A 20,036-nucleotide genomic window follows, 5' to 3' on the forward strand; every position below is an offset into this window, starting at 1 on the left:
TCACAACTGTGCTTTGTGTAGAACTTTGAAATAGTCCACATCTTTTCAGCAGTTTCCTTACCACGAAGCATCTATTCGCAGCCTTGATATTTTCGCTTACAGACCAATCGCCAAACTTTTCGTGTGGAATCGTCAACTTTAAACTCCCTCATCCCCTGGATGCAATAAATCTTAACAGCCCTTTGCAATGATTTTTTTGAGCTAAAAATCATCCCTTTTTCAATATGAACCTTCTGTTTTAAAAGATCCACTGGCTCTTTTCACAAACTTCGCCGAACATGATCATCATCCCTAGTAAAGACAAAGGCATCTGGGAGATCTTGAAGATGATCAAGATAGGGGATCTCATCGGAATGCCACTGAATCGGCGTCGACTCTTGCTGTTGAAATTGGCTTTGCGGCTGAAACGGAGTCGACTCTTGCTGTTCAAATGGTTGCTGTGAATTCAGTTCCTCCACGTGTGTCGGACTGTCCATCATGTCTTGGCAACAATTCTAATTGATGTTGAGGATTAATTCCAACCTCAATCTCATCGTCACTTTGCTCATCGTCACTTTCCTCCGCATTAGGTATTTCCTCACTATCGCTAGGTGATGTCACTATATAATTCGGATAATCCGGACCATCCATAGCAGTCCTTTGCCTATAATTTGGTGCAACCACCACATTCTCCCTATATTAGAAATTAGGATGTTTTAACTACTACACATCAAATAGCACTATTGATGTTAAAAAAAATAGACGTACCGATAGTAATCAACTGCACCGAAACTTGAAGAAGGTCCATCGCTTTGAGTTGTTGGATAGGCTGAGGATGTTCCAACCTGATTCCTCCATCCCGATTGAGGAGACCGTCCGATATGATCCATATCAGGTGTATAGCCCCTAAATAATATAATCGACATCATTAGCAGTATTCAAGTGCCACTACACATAATAATATTAATAATAATAATAATAATAATAATAATAATAATAATAATAATAATAATAATAATAATGATGATGATGATGATGATAATGATGATGTAAAAAATGAATATTTACCACTGCCCGTCAAATTGCTGACTTAATCTATCTAGAGGCATTTGGCTAGTCAAGATGCTTTCATAGGTACTCATATCAGGGTAATTGCGTTGATAAGTAGGTTTCGCTTGAGTGACTTCGGCCTGAATTATAGACGGGACTTCCCGACGAGGGCTATTTCGGGCTTCCTGATGAGCCCTAGCCATGAATTCAAGTCGATTAATGGGCACCTTTTCGATATACATTTCAAGGACGTTTAAAGTTATGCATCGCCTATAATCATACGGCGCCTTCAAATAATCAGTCAAAGAATCATCGTCTTGAATGTACCACTGTCCATAACTAGTTACACCTTGCGGCGTAAATGACACTAGATATTTTCCAATTATACTTAGATCAAAATCACTTCTACTAACTTGTAGTCTATTATACAAGGCTTGGAGTAGTTTTGAGAATTTTAAGTCAAGTGGAAACTTAACATGATATTTTGGGGGAGAATCGTAGCGCAAATTATTTTCCTCGAATAAAATTTGTCCGTCCCAGAATAAAGAAACTTTAATTCTTGGAACATCTGTCATATTTTGAATAACTGAGGAGGAATACAGAATGATAAAACTAGTTGAAACTGAAAATTTTATGCTTTTTTTGCCTTATACAGAATGATAAAACTAGTTAAAACTCGGTATTAATAGGACTAACGCATGCATGTAATTACAGTGTTTTGCAGTGTTACGTCGAATCAAATAATGGGTGGAGAAACGAATAGCGCATTAATTTACTGCGTTATAGTACTATAACGCAGTAAATTAATGCGTTATTGAGGCGTTGTGTCATAATAACGCTGTAAAATCATGCGTTATACTATATAACGCATTATTTAACTGCGCTATGCGGCTGAACAACCATCACCTCACCTGCCAAAATAGTTCGAATCAAACTTTATATAATGTAATTTGACGACTAACTGTTACAAACGCAACATTCCACACAAAATTGAGTTAAGATGTCATTTTTTGATCAATTTAGAGATATTAATCGTTTTATATCGTTCACTCCAGCAAACATCTTTGAAGCAATGGGTAGGACATGGGAACTAAGTGATGATGATTTTCATTACTCAAATAACCCTAACGACAGATTCAATCGAGAATATAATAATAAAATGAGAGAGGAGTGGGATTGGCGTGTTAGGGAAGCTGAAGCACTGGAGCACAAGTTAGCGTCAGTAGGGCTTAAACGCCCAAAAAAACGTGCTATGTCAATTCCTCGCGAAACTCCAAAAGAGTTTAATTTGGCTCTTAATCGTTTTCGCGAAGAGAACAATCGGATGCAAATACGTTACCATAGGGTAGAATATGGTATACATGGTAGCACAAGATTTAGATCCAAGTGGGATTCGGACTGTGAAATGTCCGATGAAGATTAATATTTTTCTTACAAGAAGGTAAGTAGGTAGGGTCATTAAGACCCTCCCCCCCCCCCCCCCCGGAGGGTTCTTGGGGGTTTGCAACTATATAAATAGCCCTTTCTTTTCTTAATAGACTACACCATATTATTCAATGTCAAGCAGTAGAAAATCACCTTGGTCTTTACTCCTTTCAAAAGAACCAAATAGCAGTGATGATGAAAGTTCAAATCATATGGTTTTTCGAGCGATACCAGTGATTTCAAACAAGATGAGCTAAATCCCCACCTTCTTATAGAACGTAATGGTGATTTTTGCAGTGTGAAATATTCAGATCTGCGGGAATATTATTGCGTTTTACGTCGAGAATGGTCACATCGGCTTGCCGAATCAGAACGTCTTGTTCGTGACTTAGAAAATCTCAACGCTCCAATCCCAACAAGGTACTCCTTAACCATGCCTCAAGTAGGTCCAGAAAGTTGCGAGTTTGCCGTGCAAAGAATTAGAAAGGAAAACAACAGAACGCTGGCAAGACGTTGTAGATTTTACATGCTAAAGTTGGCCGAAGAACAAGCATCATCAACTGGTAGAGAACTAACTGTTACTGAAAAAAGATGTGTCTTAAGAAATCGCCAATATTTTTCTGAGGACGATATTGAGGACTTGTACTCTGATGATGATTAAGAATGTTGTGATTTTAGTTTTAAGTTTAATTTATGATTATGCTGTTATTTTGAAGAATATTAGTATGTTAAGTATTTTCATCTACTCAAGGTTATGAATGAATGGTGCAATTTAATTAAGTTTTTTTTTTTGTATGGATGCTGTCATTTTGAGACACTTTTGATTAATTATTGATGAACAAATTTAAGTATTCGCAAAGAACTTCAAGATAATGTCGCCGAACCTTCAAACGAAAATGGCGTTCGAGCACTTTTCAGCCACTAAAACGCCCATCCGAACTTTTGTGTATCCTTGATGTATTGATCCTATCTTATTAATCGCACAAAAATAAGTAGGGTTCTATATAAAATATTGATGTTTCGGGGTCGCGAAGCATGATTAATCTATGGTCAAAATACGTTAAAAGGACAATGGAAGAAGGGTTAACTAAAAGAGATGGAAAAAAGAAAAAAACAAACGCACTATAGCGCAGTAATTTACTGCGCTATATGACCTGTGTAAATACACTATAGCGCATTAAATTAATGCGCTATAGCGGTTAACGGCTCCGTCTCTGTTACTGCTATAGCGCAGTAAAATACTGCGCTATAGGTATTTTTGTAACTTTTTTTTTATTAGAATATTTTGGTTCAAAAGGATTTTTATAGGGCTATTATGGTTCCGGACTCCGCTTCAAAGAGCCCATAGGTATGCCCACGTAAACTTTGTTTCCATCACCCTTCTTCCCATACTTCCTCCCACTTTCAGGGCCTTTTTTTTTTTCCTTTAAGGGCCTCATTTACTAGAATTAAACCCAGTAAAGGCAGAGAGAGACCTCAAAAAAAGGAAACAGAACATATAGAGGTAAACTGTGTAACAAGTCTAGCCAAAATTCGGATACTTTTCTTGTGTTGCTAAGTGAAACTGAATTTTTTCATTCTTTTGTTTGTATTACTTCTGTGCCTTCTTTTTCTAACCGGGTTCAGTCCAAGTGTGAGTGTATCATGCAACTATTTGGCTATTGATTTTTTCTTGAATTTCTTCAAAGTTCCAAGTTTTATTAACTATTTTGTTTGATGGGCTGTTGATTCTTTCTTGAATTCCTACAAAGTTCCAATTTTTTTTAACTATTTTGTTTGTCAGTGTTTGAGGAGATGAAGAATGATGATCAAGCAAGGTTCTTGTTTGGGATTTCACTATCTGATAGACCCAAATGGCAACAATTCCTTATTTGCTCTTCTGGTTTCTTCTTTGGTTATCTCGTTAATGGCTTATGTGAGGTCTGTTTCATGCTTTCCTTTTCCCTGTTTCAATCAATGTGGTATGGTTTTGCACTTATATGAAAATCTCTTTGTAACACTTTTTTTTTGTTTTTGTTTTTTCATCACTGAATTAATGTTACATTGACCCTGAGATTTGTCCCATAGTTGCTAATAGCCTTCTGTTCTAGCCGGAGGCGGAGCTGAGATTTAAAGTTTATGGGTTCTGAACTTGCCATGAAGTCATAGCTTGTCTTAGTTACTCGGTTCGTGATTATATATTTATATATATTTAATGGATTTTCTTATAAAAATATAGGGTCTAAGCAAAAGCTACTAGGTTCATTCTAACCCATAGCTGATGCTCTAGCTCCGCCCCGGGTTCTTGGGGCATATACAAAAAAAAATGAGGGAGAAATAAAAAAGATGCGGGGGTCATTTGTCTGTTTGGCTAGTCAAGCATGGCCTAGTTTATATATCTTTGGGTTTGATTACCAAGGAATAGAGACTTTACAAATAAAGCCTGAGATTGGCATTTCATTGCTGTCATTTTATGTGTATGTGGGTATGGTTAAGGTAGCAGAATTCATGCAGATTTAGCGAAAAGATAGAACACAACAAATGCAAAAAATGTATATAGATGACACAGACTAGTTGAGATTAAGGATTAGTTCTAATACTATGCTTACATTGGGCTGAGTGTTGCTAGGAATCTTTTTGTATGTCGGTAGGAAATGTAGAGAGCTTCTAGTATTAGAGAACCTCAAATTATAGGATAAGGGGATGAAATGGATCTAAATAAAGCGAAATGGATAGGCCCTAACTAGTTTGGAATTGGGGCGAAATTATTCTTGCATAGTGCGTGTAGTGTGGGTATTTTGCATACACTGATGCGTGTAGTGTTGGTATTTTGCATACACTGACATGAAATCTTAGATCGGACTCTTAGTGTAATTCTTGTTTAGTTGACTAATGTGAAACTTTTATTATAATTCATTTCTACCTTTGCTTCAAATCATAAGTGTATTCCTTAACAGTGTTTATGATGGATTTAGGGTGTGTTCAGTATGGAGGAAACCATTTTAGAGAAAATGTTTGAATCCTTTGATATTCAGTGCGGTTTCTATGATGTTTGTCTCTTCTATTAGCCTGTTAGGCTTAATTTTGTTCTGACTCAGTTCTTAGACAGATTCCATATTGCAATGGAAAGTAAATACTTGAATTTTCTTATTTGCAATTTGCAGGAGTATGTATACAATCGACTAGGATTCAGGTAGGCTACTGTCTTCCTTCAAATTTTAATTATTTTCTTCACCTTGATCATTATCATAATTATTGATTATTATTATTTTTGTGACGAACTTTTTCTCAATCTTGGTTTCAGTTATGGGTGGTATTTTACCTTTGTTCAAGGCTTTGTATATCTATTTCTCATACGTTTACAGGGTTTCACCACCAAGCAAATGGTGAACCCATGGAAAACTTATGTGAAGCTCGCTGTTGTACTCATGTGTTCTCATGGATTAACAAAGGGCTCCTTGGCTTATCTAAACTATCCTGCACAAATCATGTTCAAATCGACTAAGGTATATTATGAAGAAGACTAAATAATCACTAAAAACTTACTTGTTATACTTTTTCATTACAAACATGTGATGTCTTAGTACTTTACATTGGTCTAATTCTGCTACATTCGTTTTTCGAGTATAGGTACTACCAGTAATGGTAGTGGGCGCCTTTATGCCTAGCTTGAGGAGAAAATACCCGGTTCAAGAATATGTCTCGGCCGTTCTTTTTGTTGGGGGGCTGATATTTTTCACATTAGCAGATGCCAATACTTCTCCAAACTTCAGTATCATCGGTGTCATTATGATTACTGGTGCTCTGGTGATGGACTCTTTTCTTGGTAATCTGCAGGAAGCAATTTTTACCATGAATTCTGATACTTCTCAGGTGCTTACATGACTGATTAAGTCACCTGTTATATGTCAAGTATTAATAATCTTAATAATTTGATTGTTGCACTAAAACTTATCAGATGGAGATGCTATTCAGCTCAACAGTTGTTGGCGCACCTGTTCTACTTCTGCCGATGATACTAACAGGAGAACTTTTTGTTGCATGGAAATCATGTTCTGAGGTTAACAAAGAAATCCCTTACTGTTTCTTTTTAGACTCTACCTTGTTCACTTGTTTTATTCGTCTGTCCCGAGATATGGAAAATAACGAATTGAGAACATACATTCGTTTCGAATGGTTTGATCTAGAGAAACATCTCGCTCAATTGGGCATTCCTCAACAGATTTGCTTTAATCTTTGGCAGATTTGTGCAGTAAGAACTACTTAATGTGAGACAGAATGAAGCAACCATTATACCAGCATGTGCCACATTCAACTGATCTTTAGTTATTAACTGTCATTCTGTTATATACACAGATTTAGTAAATGAAATGATGAAATATGTAGAACTCTGTGAATTGGTGTCAGAAATAACACTGCACCTAAAAGTTAAAACCTTTATATTGATAATAATCTTCCTCTGGGTGAACACGTTCAACTTCTCTTCGTCTGGCTGCTGGAAAGTTATAATTAGACTCACATTTGTTGTGTAACTTGCAGCATCCATATGTTTATGGGGTCTTGGTATTCGAAGCAATGGCCACGTTTATTGGTCAAATTTCAGTTTTATCACTCATTGCTATTTTTGGGGCTGCCACTACTGCTATGGTAAATCTTTTGATTGTCTAATCCTCTAATTCTCTAATTCTAGTTCTTTAAAATGAAAGAAACGCTTAAATATCTATTCGCCATACAGGTAACAACAGCAAGAAAGGCAGTGACATTGTTGTTGTCATACTTGATCTTTACTAAGCCACTAACCGAACAACATTGCTCCGGATTGCTGTTAATATCGATGGGAATTGTTTCGCGGCTCTTGCCTGACAGTAGACCTCCCCCACGAGCTGTGAAATCGGATAACACAACTAGGAGAAGTCATCACAAAGAGGCAAACCTATCATCAGAAAATATTGCAGATGAAGAGAAGAGACCATTAGTGTGAGCTTGAAAAAGAAAATAAGTTTAGTTGCTGCTAACCACTTCTTTTGGTTCTATTTTGTTTTTTGCTTTTCTTAAGCCTCTTTGCTTTCTCTTGAAAGATTTAAAATTTCTTTTTTTGGTTGAAAAACACTGGGATATAACAGAATAAAGTTTTTTGTTGAATTTTAGAACTCCCACAAATGATTAAGGGAATTCTTTAATTTAGATGGTGCTTTCTGTATATGTAATTATGTATGTATATGGAATGGAATTTAGTATATTCCTTCCCTTGATCCCCATTTCTTTGGTTGATGACAGATTGGCATTATTTTCTTCCTTGATATATTGAGAAAGTGGATTCGATTCTAAAGTGTTCAAACCATTTGATAAAAATATCTACATGAAACATTCACACAACGTTCGAAGAAGGCTTCATCCAAGGGATGTAATGTAGGCAGTTTATCCTGATACAATCATCAGTGGCGAAATTCATCGCTCGAACCAGTGACTTATGTGACATATAGGTTTACTTAAACTTGTGACTTCTAGGTCATGTAGAGACAATTTTATCTTGCTCTATAGCTCATAGAATTTCGCGGACTTAAAGTCATATTGCTTATGAATGATTTATTAAAATTTGTTTCCGTTATACCAAAAAGAACTAAGTTGATGATAACCTGAACAAAAAAGTTAAATAATTGCTATAGTCGATTTAAATACAATGATAATGTGAAAAAAGAAATAAATAAGATCTAATTCAGTTGAATTCTCGAAATTCAACTAACTTGATGAGCTTCCCGACTTAACTTGAAGGTAGATTGTTAGTAATTGGAGATGTAATTTTCTCGCCTTGGTAGTTCATTAATTTCTTCTTGTATTAAGTACAATTTTTTTGCTGGTGTCAATTTTTTTTACCTATTTTTATAGTAAATTATTTGTAATCTCAATGTTTATGTTTCTTCTTAGTAATACGGTTTTATAGCAAACATGACATGTTCAAGATCATATCATAGAGAATAACGTACTTTCAATATGTTATGTAAATTAAGTTTACATGTTAAATTCTCATTAACTCTTTGTCCAAACTACGACCCGTTTGGCCAATGAAATTATTCACTTTTCCGGAAAAAAAAATCATTTTTTTTGAAAACTAGTGTTTGATCACGAAAATGTATTTGGAATTTGGAAAATAACCAAAACTTTGTTTTCACTATTTTCACTTTTTATTTTTGATTCTTACTTTTGTTTTTTCTTTTTCAAATTTTACTCTAAATTTTTTATTTTTATAAATTTAACCCCATTTATTCTAGTATTGGTAGTGTTTACAACTATTTGTTTTAGTTCTTGTTGGGTTTTTATGAGGTGCAAGTGCAAGGTGGGATTGTCCGCATAACAATGTTACTCTTTCTAGCTTCACATATACAACAAATGTGCTCAAACCTTATAATGGTGACACATTAATGGTAATTTATTGCATCGTTTGATTGAAGAATTTGTTTTCTTCCAGTAAATATTATTCGCATCGATTGTCTACACCCAACAAGTAAATAAATGAAACTTGTCATATTATTTAATTATAAATATTAATATTTAACCATAGTTAACCAAATATTTTGCAGATGATTTTAATTAATAATATAAAATATTCTCACGCTATTTCGGTTATCTTCTACACAATAAGTAGATTGATTGTATTTTATACTTCTATGCCGGTAACTAACCACATCCCAAAGGCCATAAGTAGATTGTGTAATTGCTTGTTTTGATTCAACCAACTGGCTTTTATGAATTGTTTTTGGGTGATTTTGCTAGTTTATAGAAATTGTGGGTATAAATCATATTTCATGTTTTTTTAGAAAAAGTACATTCAAACAACTTAATGTTATTTGCAAAAACTATTACCAAACACAACTCCAATCCAAAAATTTCAAATAAAGTGAATATTTTTTTGGTATCCATGGCCAAACGCCTACTAATATGAAACAAAGGAAGTTAGTAACCAAAAATAAATATCTATCTCTTTTTGAGTTCTGAAATATATACAAGTAATGGGTCCCACTGGTGTGTGGCTAGTTCTGTCAAATTAGACTGCTACAAAGACAATACCACAGGTCCCACGTGAAAATTACCCCAGTTTTTAGTGCCCGTTAAACGATTACCAAACAGCTGCACTTAGTGTGTGTTTGGTATGACGAAAATGTTTTCCAATATTTAAGTGCCGTTTGGTCATAAATATCAAAAATAAATTTATTTATTTTGAAATTTTTGAAGTTAGAGTTGGATTTGGAGTTGTGTTTGGTCATAATTTTTAAAATTATAGTTTTTGGTGAAACGTAGTTGTAAAAAAATAATTTTTTTTGAGTTTTTGGTATTTCGGAATAGAATTTCAAGTTGTATTCGAAACATCTATGGCCAAACGCCTAAAAGTGAAAAAAGTGAAAAAAAAATCCTGAAAAAAGTGAATAATTTTTATGGCCAAACAACACCTTATTGTTTGGCTGCACTTTTCAAAGAGGCTTTTTCTACAAAATAAGAGAAAAGGTTTTCCATAAAAATTTAACGAGAAATATTTTCGGGGATTAATAAAAACACTCCAACCCACCCCCCTACACGCCGCACGCCGCACCCCCCACCTCCACCCGACCCAACCCCACGAGCTCCAATTTTTTTTTTTTAAAAAACGTTTTTAATTTTTTTTTAAAAAATGTTTTTTTTTTTTTTTTTTTAGTTTTTTACCCCATCCACCCCCGGCCTACCCTACCTGCCAACCCGTACTGCACACCACCAATAGTTGCATTTTAAATTCAAAAAACTTCATAGTAATTTTACTTTGAGTGTATGCAAATGCTCTAATGATATTTTTCGACTTGAGTACTAAACACAGTGAGTAAGCAAACCACTTATTTTCTCGGGAAAACATTTTCTGTCATACCAAACACACCCTTAAAAAACGTTATAGGGCCCCCAACTTGCGATATTCCTTAGCCCTAAATTAATCCAATCCAACGATCCAAATTAAATATTAGTGCACCAAAAACCCAATTCCACGGCCCACATATCTATTTTCCCCTTTTCCATCTCTGCTCATTCACTGGAAAGAAGAACCAAAAAAACCCTAATTTTCAAAAAAAAAAAAAAAAAAATTAAAAAAAAAATTGAATTTTTGTTTTTGATTTTTCTCAATGATGAGAGGAACCAAACGATTCGCTCCGTCTGATTCAAAATCGTTCACAGGCGATTCAGTGAGTTTTTTTTTTCTTTTTTTTTTTATTTACTTTCAACTATGGTATGCTTTGGAACTTGTAGTATAGCCCTAAAAGCTGCTATTTTTATGTAATTTTGTAGTTTTTCAAGTTTGTTAAGTAGTGAATGCAGTTAAAATTGTTTAAGGAGGCTTTTTTAGTTAAGTTAATAGTTAAAAGATGAGTTATTTAGTTTTGGAATGAATTTGATTTGAACAAAGTGGAAGATACATAGGAATATTTATACAAGCGAGACTATGGTTGATTGATTGATTGATTGATTGATTAGAGCTGCCCTGTTGTTCTAAATTCCTAGTTTTAAACTGTTTGAAAGACGAAAGTTCGTCAAATTTGTATAAAGCATTTTTTTTGTGTATGCAGTTTCTATAAATTCGTAGTTTTCAAGTCTGTTAAGTAGCGAATGAGAGAGGTTTGAATTAATAGTTAAAAGATGAGTTATTTAGTTTTGGAATGAATTGGATGTGAACAAAGTGGAAGGTTTATAGGAATATTTATGCGAGCGAGGGTAACTAATTTGGAATGGAGACTATAGTTGATTGATTAATTAGAGCTGCCCTGTTGTTCTAAATTCTTAGTTTTAAAGGAGGAAAGTTTGTCAAATTTGCGTAAAGCTAGCATTTTTAAGTCTGGATTTCCTAAAGGTTTGAGTTTTAAGTAGATATTAGGAGTTCTTGACGATTTCTCTTGAAATTCAAATTATTTAGTATTGGAATGAATTGGCTGAAAAGAGCGGAATGTGGACACATAATTCATATTGCTTACCCTAATTACTTGGGATTGAGGGGTTTGATTTGTTAGAGTTGTTGTCACTTGTTTGGATTGGAGAATAAACAAATTTTTAACTTTGCTTTTGGGAAGAGATTGTTTAAATTCCTTTTTTTTTTTTTTGGAGGTAAAGAGATTGTTTAAATTCCTGCAATGCATCAAGGGAAATGATGTTGATCTTGCATCTTAAGAAATTAGCAAATTGGGGGCATCCTGGTTGTTTAATCTTAGTAGAATCTTTGTGGTTAGTTTGCCCTGACCGTATCTCTCGTTTGCTGGTTACAAAGCAGATTCAGGGCAAAAAACTAATGGCTGGATCAATTTTTGATTCACAAAAGGCTGAACAATCCCAACCGCAAACAACGAAGACTCCACAGTTAGATATGCAAAGGGCTGAATCATCTAGACAGCATGTGAGAGCTCTCAATACTCAGTTCACAAGGTCTCTCATCTTTCTATTTCAACTACTTAGCTTCTCAAGAAGTAATTTTGACTTGCTCTCTCCACGGAATTTCTATCTCTGCACATTCTTCCTGCAACCACAACCCCCACCCCCCCACCCCCCACCACACACACACACCCAAAAAAAAAAAAGGTAAGAAAACAGAACTAAAAGTTTAAATAAATAAAAGAAAAGGAAAAAAGTTCTGTCACAGAATGGACTGGGGAAGCCTGATCATATTGAAAGTCACACTTTCTTTCCCTAGAGTCTTTCTCTATTCTGCCAAATATAGTAGCAGCATGTCAAGCTTTGTTTTCCTTGATGTTGTTAACTCACTGGTACTTCTCTTTTATGAGAGCTCTGTTTTCTTCTTTATCTCCGTTGAAGTTGCAAGATTCATTGGAGGATAAAAAGCTTTCGCAGATGTCAAGTCTGTATTGAACTAGTGGATACTACTTGTTTTTGTGAGCAGTTGGGTCCAAACGCAGTTACAGAACCACCCTGATGAACTATGGGAAGATGGAATTCAAGACTACTTAAACCACTCTTCGACTATCAAGGTATCTTCGGCATCTCTTCACTCTCCAAATTTTTTCTCAGACAGTTAATATGAGCACACTCCAAAGATTCTTTCTTAAATTCTTTGGCTGTGGTTGTGTTGCTAATATGTTGCCCCATTTGATGCATTTCTGTATGCTAATTCATTGATGAGATAGGGTAGGTCAACATATTTCTGCTAGATTTTGTTGGAAGAGAAATATCATCTATTGAATACTAGACATGCTTTTTGGTTTTTGAACTCACCTAATATATTTCTAGTTGAGTAAAAGATTTCATGTGAAAATGAACATTCATAGGACTTGATAGCTGTTTCTTATTCATTCAATTGCAGGAGAAGTTTAGTGACATTGTGAATTGGCTTAAAGCTAATTCTTCCAATGGAGAGAATAAATCTGCACTGGGATCCCAAGCTGCTTCGAAGACCCTAGAGTCAGTAATAAATAAGGAGAGTGATGGTAAATTATCTTTTCCCAAACCTGCTGTTCCTGTGGCTAATTCATCTTCAAGTTTTGGTGCATCATGGAGCTCAGGAGGTCTCTTTAACAACACAAGTCCCTTTTCATTTGGTGAGTCTTCTTTATCCTAGATGCTTTATTTTTCTTCTTTTTCTGGTTCTTACTTCTTTTTTTTTTTTTTTTTTTTTTAAATATTCTGGTATCTTTGTTATTCTAGCAGTGTAGGAACAGAAAGTATATTAGCTTGTTCTTCGACAATTTAGCTCATTGCTGCTATGTAGCAGAAGCTATGTAAAGAAAAAATCTGAACTGTGGTGTCATTTCTAATGGAATATAAAATTTAATACAACGCCTGTGACACTTTTCTGATGTCAGTTTCCTGCAGTAGCTCTGTGATAAATGGACCAGTCATTTAGGATTTGTTAATCCTCATTACATCTTGGAAAGTGGCTATTATAATATCATAATTTTTTCTGAAGATTGAAACTAAAAAATCTTGCACCTGATGCATTATAGCCTAATTCAGCTGTCAAAAAGGGATGGGATGTGTGGTTTGCGAGCTATTGCACAGGAGCTGGGTTTACCCTGTGCGCACCCGAAGTGTAGCGGCTGCGGGTTCCCATGTCATCGAAAAAAAAAGGGGATGGGATGGGATGGACCAATTATTTTCAATTTACCAATTAAAAAAAAATTATTTTCAATTTACCTAATGTTGTAACCTTTCCAGTTATAAAAACTCTATTCTTTTGCTTGACCGACAGTAACCGTACTGTGTGGTGGAAGAGATACAATTAACCAGTTTTCCAAAAAAATGTGTTGTGTAAGAGATAATTGGGAAAAAGAAGTGACTGCATCATCAACTACTGTTATGATTAATTAATTATGTTTTCCTCCACTCAAGTCTTTTCCATGCTCATATAATCTTTTGATTTTGTCAACTATCTTTTAACCACATTGCATAGTTTTATCTGAATGTATACATGACTGTAATACTTCACTTTACAGATTTATTTGACTGCTGAACTTGCTAATCCTTTTTAGGGCTCCAATCTTCAGTACAAACCCAAAACGCAGTACCTGCAAAAATTGATACTGCAAATGATGTCCAAGATGCTGGTAAGATTTGGACCTTTCATGTTTCAGTTGATTTTTGCTGGGTCAAATTATTTGTTACCACTTTATCTCTCGTGCTTCTTGAAACTCATCATGTGGTCATTATTTTATTTCGCTTATTAAGTCCTCTAGATAATGGTCTCTTTTCCTGTTTGACATAGGTATATCAATGATAGATTAGTCCTGGGTTTTTTTCTTTCATCATATGAGAGCTGTGTTCGCCTTATTTTCATATCATATACAAGATTGTTGATGATTTATTAGCCAATTCCTTTGGGTAATGACACACAGTCATGTGGCCATGTGCCTGGTTAGCCTTTTCTTTTTCTTTCTTTTTTTAGACGTTTTTTAGTTTGAGTAGTTATATATCTGAACTGTAAGGCGGAGGTTAAATGCCTATTGCTTTGAGACTGTAACATTATTTCTGACTGTGATGCCCGGGCTAGTTTGCGTGGACCTCGACTATTCCATTGGGTACCCGCAACCTCCCACTAGCATAGGTACCAAATAACTCTGCTCACCGAGGCTTGGACAGATTGGAAGAAATCGCTTAGTGTTTTGCGATTTGCCATTTACCACTAGGCCACGCCCTCAATTCTCCCCTTGTTTAATTAAGGAAGACCCATTATTTTCTTGTTGCGCCTATTGGAGCAGCCCTCTACAGTAGAAGGGAAATACCATTGTCTTGTACTCTTATTTCCTTTGGGAATTTCAGAACATGAGCTTTGGAGTTGAGACAAGTGTCTGTTCTTGTTTTCTCCAATTCAATTTTTTTCTTTTGAATCTCCAATTCAATTAAGTTCCAGAATTTTGTCACTTAAGGTCACATCTTGATCAGTGTTTTAAAAAGCGTTTTCTGGGCGCGTACCAAAAATGCCCCAAGGCGTACTGCTGGGGCGTGAGCCCCAATGTTCTGGGTGTTCATTTGGGGCGGAAGCCCTGAGAACTTTTTCAAATTTGAGCCAAAGTTGCTAATAAATCCTTTTTAAAAAGTTAAGTCATAGTAAATTGTCAAATTAAAAATCTCAAAAAGTCAAAAGTTTCTTCTAATTGTTTTTCCTAATTTCATATTCATTTTCTTTGTGGTTTATGGAGTAACAGATACACTTTAGACCTTGTATGCAATGTGCAAACTACAAAGCAAAAAGTTTTGTCCTCCAATTCTTACAATGCTTCCTTGCTTGCATTTTCCTTCTTTATGCTTTATTTTCTTCAAGAATTTTTAGCATTCTTTAATTTATCTTTTTCAAGATAGTTCTCAGTTTTAGAATTTCTTTTGGTATTGCTCTAGTTTAGATAATGTTTTGAAGATTCTATTCTGGCTATTTGTATTATAATGAGTATTAATTTGTTATCTAGTTTTAGGTTTTAAAACAATTACTTTATATTATTGTTATTTTTATCTTTGAATTATTAGTATTGAGTATCATTTTTACAACTCTAATTCTGTTCCACCATGGTCATGTTATTGGTGTAATGCATCTTTGCGTGATTCACTTTTTCAAGATATTTTTTAATGGTTCATGCACATGTTAGTATGTTAATAATAGATACATACATTTGCCTACTAATTTTATTATTTTTTCATAATTTTAATTTATTTTTTATTTATATGTTTATTTGATTAATTTTATAAAATACTAAAAATTAAATACCCATGGGGCTTATGCCCACGCCTTTCAAAACACTGATCTTGATGTAACAGATAATGGTAGGAACTATTGACTAGTGAGGGAGAACAATATTGTGTAAGCACAGTGGTATCTATTTCTGAAAACAGGTCAATCTGAGACTAACTTAGCCAAGACATACCTAGTGTTAACCATTTAAAACGGGTAGGGTTTTGTTTTCCCATTTTCTGTAGCATGGCAAAAGAAGTGCGACGGGGAGAAAAAAGAATACCTTCATACACACAGTTTATATATAAACACTTGGTCGCTCGCTGACCCTGTATATGATTTCTTTACAGACTAAAGAAGTTGAAGGAATGCAATCAAAAGATTTAATCTTAAAAAGTTTTTTTGGACACTATTCTTTTTCTTTTTTCACTATTGGCTGCGGGAGGTTGTGAGTTTTTTTGGTTTGTTCCTTAACTGGTGGAGGTTAATTTTTGCGATGCAGAAGATGAAGTGGAGCAGCCAAGCAGCCCTTCGGTGAAGAAGACTGAAGAAAAGGGAGTCACTGTAGTTCATGAAGTCAAATGTAAACTTTATGTGAAGGTAATATAGTACAAGTGCTTACTCATCTTCAGAAAGAAATATATCGTGCATAGTTCTTTTTGGTGCTGAAATCATATTACTGGGTGGTTATAACAATAAAAAAATCCTATTGCTGGATGGCTACTAACCATTTTTCAAGTCTTTGAACTTCAATATTCTTTAGTCTGGGATGTATACTACTATCATTTAACACTTCTGATTTTTATTTAAACTGCATCTCTTGACAATATTTGTATGATGAGTAGCTTAGGCATGTCTCATGTCAACAATGACTGATCGATACTGAACTGTAATGGTCAATTTTGTTCGAGGCATGGAATAGCTGATACTCTTTTAGTCTGCCAGCAGTCTGTATTATAATAGTTATAATGCTCTATGACATGTGCAAGGGTAGCTTTCAGCAGGTGCAGCACACTGAGGTGGCCATTGAGTCATGTCCGATTTGTTGTATTCGTTTGTGTTTTGCATGTGTGAGTCTGCATTTTTTCCTGGATTAGATTGCTATAGTTCTTGTTTAAAAGGACATTCTTATGCTAAACAAAATCTTTATACAGATTGTTACAGTCTGTGATCTCATATAACAACTTTTATGGATAAGGTCTCATAACAAGTATAAGCATTTTTTCTTGTGTCGTTTAACCCTTTTACTTTGTTCATTGCTGTCAGCCTTGTCATCAAGGCACTACAGTTTCATGCTTTCTAGTGGATCGCACTATAAGTTTGACCATGAACATTCTTTTCCGGATCCAAATTCAAGCTATTGACTTATTTTATATGTATAAAAAATTGTGTTGAATTTGGCTGCCTGGCTTGATCTGTTATCTGCTCCAGTTATGACACTTATTTCTTTCTTTTTACATTTGCTCAGTCAACTGATCCAGCGGATAAAGATGCATGGAAAGACAGGGGGACTGGTCAGCTTTCTATTAAGTGTAAAGAAGGTGTTAGCAAGGGTACCCGGGAATCCAAACCAACTATCTTGATACGAAATGATGTAAGTTCCGGACCGTTTCTTGCTTCCAGTGCACCCCTCACGCCATCCAAAATGAAATAATTTTCAATATACCGTAGTCCCAACAAGGAAATATATCCTTTTGACTCTTGCTTTTATTTCATTGGGTTTTTAATAGGAAGAGACGCTTATAGTTGTCAGTTAAAACTATAAAAGACAGAATTGTAAAATGGGGAATGGAACCATTGAAATTCTTATTTGGTATATCTTGCAACACACACAAATGATCATCAATTTAACATGAATGTCACTTGAGGAAAATGCGTTAATGGGTTCCTCTTTCAGGACTTATTCCAATGAATTAACGCGTGTACTTATCAAACAAAATGTCTACTTTTGATGTCTGCTCTTTTGCAAGTTTTATCGTCGAGTTGAGGAGGATTAGGTGTTTGTAAATTTTTGCTGCTGCCCATTGTTTAGGAGAGTTTGTTTTAAAATAATGAATTTTCTTCATTGGGGAAGGAGGTGAACAAAGGAAACTCCAGCTGGTGTAATGGAAAAATGCTTTTACCTTATTCCTTGGACGTGCTTTATCCTAACGTAATATTTATCCCGAACCAAATGTGATGGTTTCAATTTTGAAATGTCTCAAAAAATTTGGAAAAATAGTAATATTTCACAATATGCAAGGATAGACAAATCAAATCCAAACCGTGGTCTAATACATTTTATCAGTCAAGCTCTCTAGCTTGAAAAAGTTAGACGTAGATACAGAACATAAATTTCCAACAGGTTATTCAACAGCTCGAGCTCGGGTTGCTTTGCTATTTGAATCGCGCTCAAGAAATGATGAACCAAGTTGAGCTTGTAACCCATATGACCTAGTGTAGTGCATGAGCTAGCTTCTTTCATTTTCCACCTCCTAACTGGGTTATATACGTTAAATTCAAAGGTTGGTTTCTGTGTGGTGATTTATAGTCTAGGTTGCGGTTGCAGTATGTTCAGTTCAACCTTTGGCTTTCCCCTCTCTTTGTGGTTCTTTTAAGACAATAACTAAGATAACATCTGCCACAGCCTTAGTACCTATGCTGGTAGGAGGTAGCATTGTAGCAGGTACCTATGCTGGTGAAAGGTAGCAGGTAACTGTGACAGTTACCAGTTTCAAAAAGAAGGTAGCAGGTACCTGTGGAATAGTTCAGGTGTGCACGAGCTACCCGGGACACCTCTGTTATCAAAAATAGAAAATGAAAAGATAAGAGCAAAGATAACATAAACATTGGACGTTTGGTATGTCATTTACTACAGGGGCCGTACTGAATTGGTCGAGAAGACAACAAGAAGACAAAATTTTCACTTCTTTGACTTGCCACTCCAAAGCGAACAAAGGAAAGGAAACAAGATTCTTAGGTGCCGTTTGGCCATAAAAATTATTCACTTTTTTTCATCCAAAAAAAAAAAAATTATTCACTTTTTTCCGGATTTTTTTTTCACTTTTGGGCGTTTGGCCATAAATATTCCGAATACAACTTGAAGATGTATTCCGGAATACCAAAAATTCAAAAAACTTGTTTTTCAAATTTTTTTCACTTTTTTACAACTACATTTCACCAAAAACTACAATTTCAAAAACTATGGCCAAACACAACTCCAACTCCAACTTCAAAAATTCCAAAAAAAGTGAATTTGTTTTTGGTATCTATGGCCAAACGCCTACTTAGTCTCTCCCTACATTTTTCTCTTTTTCTTTTCCGTAGTCTCTGAACAGGCCTTGAGTTTTACAAAGTGTCTTTTCCGTATCCGAGTGAGATAAATGCTAGATATAATAACTTTTGTGCTTGTCGGAATAGATTACGCCTAACGTATCTCTGTGCCTACTTGTTGCAGGTTGGAAAGATTTTGCTTAATGCATTGTTATATCCAGGCATTAAAACAAACTTGCAGAAGAACTCCATTGTTGCAATATTCCATACCTCGGTAATACATCTTAAGCAAAAATATCCGTTTCATTCTTATAAATGCTAGCCAGCTTGAACAACTCCTGTATGTGGAAAATTTAACGCGCATGATTCTTGAAACTTAGATAGTTGAAAAAAGACGTTTTCAAGAAAGTGCAATTCAGCACTCCTTTTAACTACCATGCTTCCAGTTTTCTGAATTTACTTGGGCAATAGGGCTAAAAGTTGAAGAACTTATTTGTATTTGTTACTGCACTAATTGGTTGACTGTATGCTTGTATTTCTTAGGGTGATGGTGACAACGATGATGTTGTCGCACGGACATTCTTGATAAGAACAAAAACAGAGGAGGATCGAAATAAATTGGCATCAGTCATCCAGGAACATGCTCCTGCTGCCTGAGAACTACCCTGGCAGCAATTTTCTGTTTGTACCATTACCCACCTCCGGGAAGGACGGATGCTTGGAATGGATCGCCTTAACTCTTCGACAGTTTCGTGGAAGACTCTTGACGGTCTAGCAGTTAAATTATAACTTAGCTTATTTTGCAGGACAAATGTACTGATCCTGCAATTGTGGGAAGTCCTGTCCCATCGAGAGGTTTTTATACACTATTGTACAGAGGAAAGATTTGAGATATGCTAGTGCCCAACAGAAGGAAAAGAAATTGTACCCCATTCTAATTATTGTTGGGAAAAAGTAGTACCTTATTTCATTCAATTTTTCCATCTTTCCCTATCTGTATTTTTCAGTAGCTCAACTCCCGTACTCTCAGGGGCAAAATAGGCTGCTATTACCAAACTTAATCTATTTGTGACACTTTTTGAGTATTGATTTTATGAACTACAAATAATATAGAATGATTAAAACCTGATTTAATGAACTCTGAAATATTATACCGTTGAAGTACTTAAAACTG

The 20,036-nt window shown here is 35.2% G+C and overlaps 2 protein-coding genes across 4 annotated transcripts; both read left to right on the top strand.

Annotated features, from left to right (window-relative positions):
• Nucleotides 1-3,794: 3,794 nt before the first annotated feature.
• On the top strand, nucleotides 3,795-7,720 carry LOC132634974 (UDP-galactose/UDP-glucose transporter 4-like). Of its 2 annotated transcripts, none has more exons than XM_060351168.1 (8): nucleotides 3,795-3,958; nucleotides 4,238-4,374; nucleotides 5,598-5,626; nucleotides 5,738-5,939; nucleotides 6,064-6,306; nucleotides 6,392-6,493; nucleotides 6,973-7,080; nucleotides 7,169-7,720. In XM_060351168.1, the coding sequence occupies exons 2-8, from the start codon at nucleotides 4,249-4,251 to the stop codon at nucleotides 7,412-7,414; spliced, it is 1,056 nt and encodes a 351-aa protein (XP_060207151.1). In that variant the 5' UTR covers nucleotides 3,795-3,958; nucleotides 4,238-4,248; the 3' UTR covers nucleotides 7,415-7,720. The 2 variants fall into 2 exon arrangements, with proteins under 2 accessions (XP_060207151.1, XP_060207152.1); XM_060351169.1 differs by having other exon boundaries at nucleotides 3,958-4,087.
• A 2,708-nt stretch (nucleotides 7,721-10,428) lies between these two features.
• LOC132634976 (uncharacterized) lies at nucleotides 10,429-19,947 on the top strand. Of its 2 annotated transcripts, none has more exons than XM_060351172.1 (9): nucleotides 10,429-10,634; nucleotides 11,708-11,862; nucleotides 12,335-12,422; nucleotides 12,755-12,989; nucleotides 13,920-13,994; nucleotides 16,113-16,210; nucleotides 17,079-17,204; nucleotides 19,047-19,136; nucleotides 19,406-19,947. In XM_060351172.1, the coding sequence occupies exons 1-9, from the start codon at nucleotides 10,575-10,577 to the stop codon at nucleotides 19,517-19,519; spliced, it is 1,041 nt and encodes a 346-aa protein (XP_060207155.1). In that variant the 5' UTR covers nucleotides 10,429-10,574; the 3' UTR covers nucleotides 19,520-19,947. The 2 variants fall into 2 exon arrangements, with proteins under 2 accessions (XP_060207155.1, XP_060207156.1); XM_060351173.1 differs by having other exon boundaries at nucleotides 10,430-10,634; nucleotides 11,711-11,862.
• Nucleotides 19,948-20,036: the final 89 nt, after the last annotated feature.

Source organism: Lycium barbarum, chromosome 4, assembly GCF_019175385.1.
Source record: "Lycium barbarum isolate Lr01 chromosome 4, ASM1917538v2, whole genome shotgun sequence".
In the NCBI taxonomy this organism is placed as follows: Eukaryota; Viridiplantae; Streptophyta; class Magnoliopsida; order Solanales; family Solanaceae; genus Lycium; species Lycium barbarum.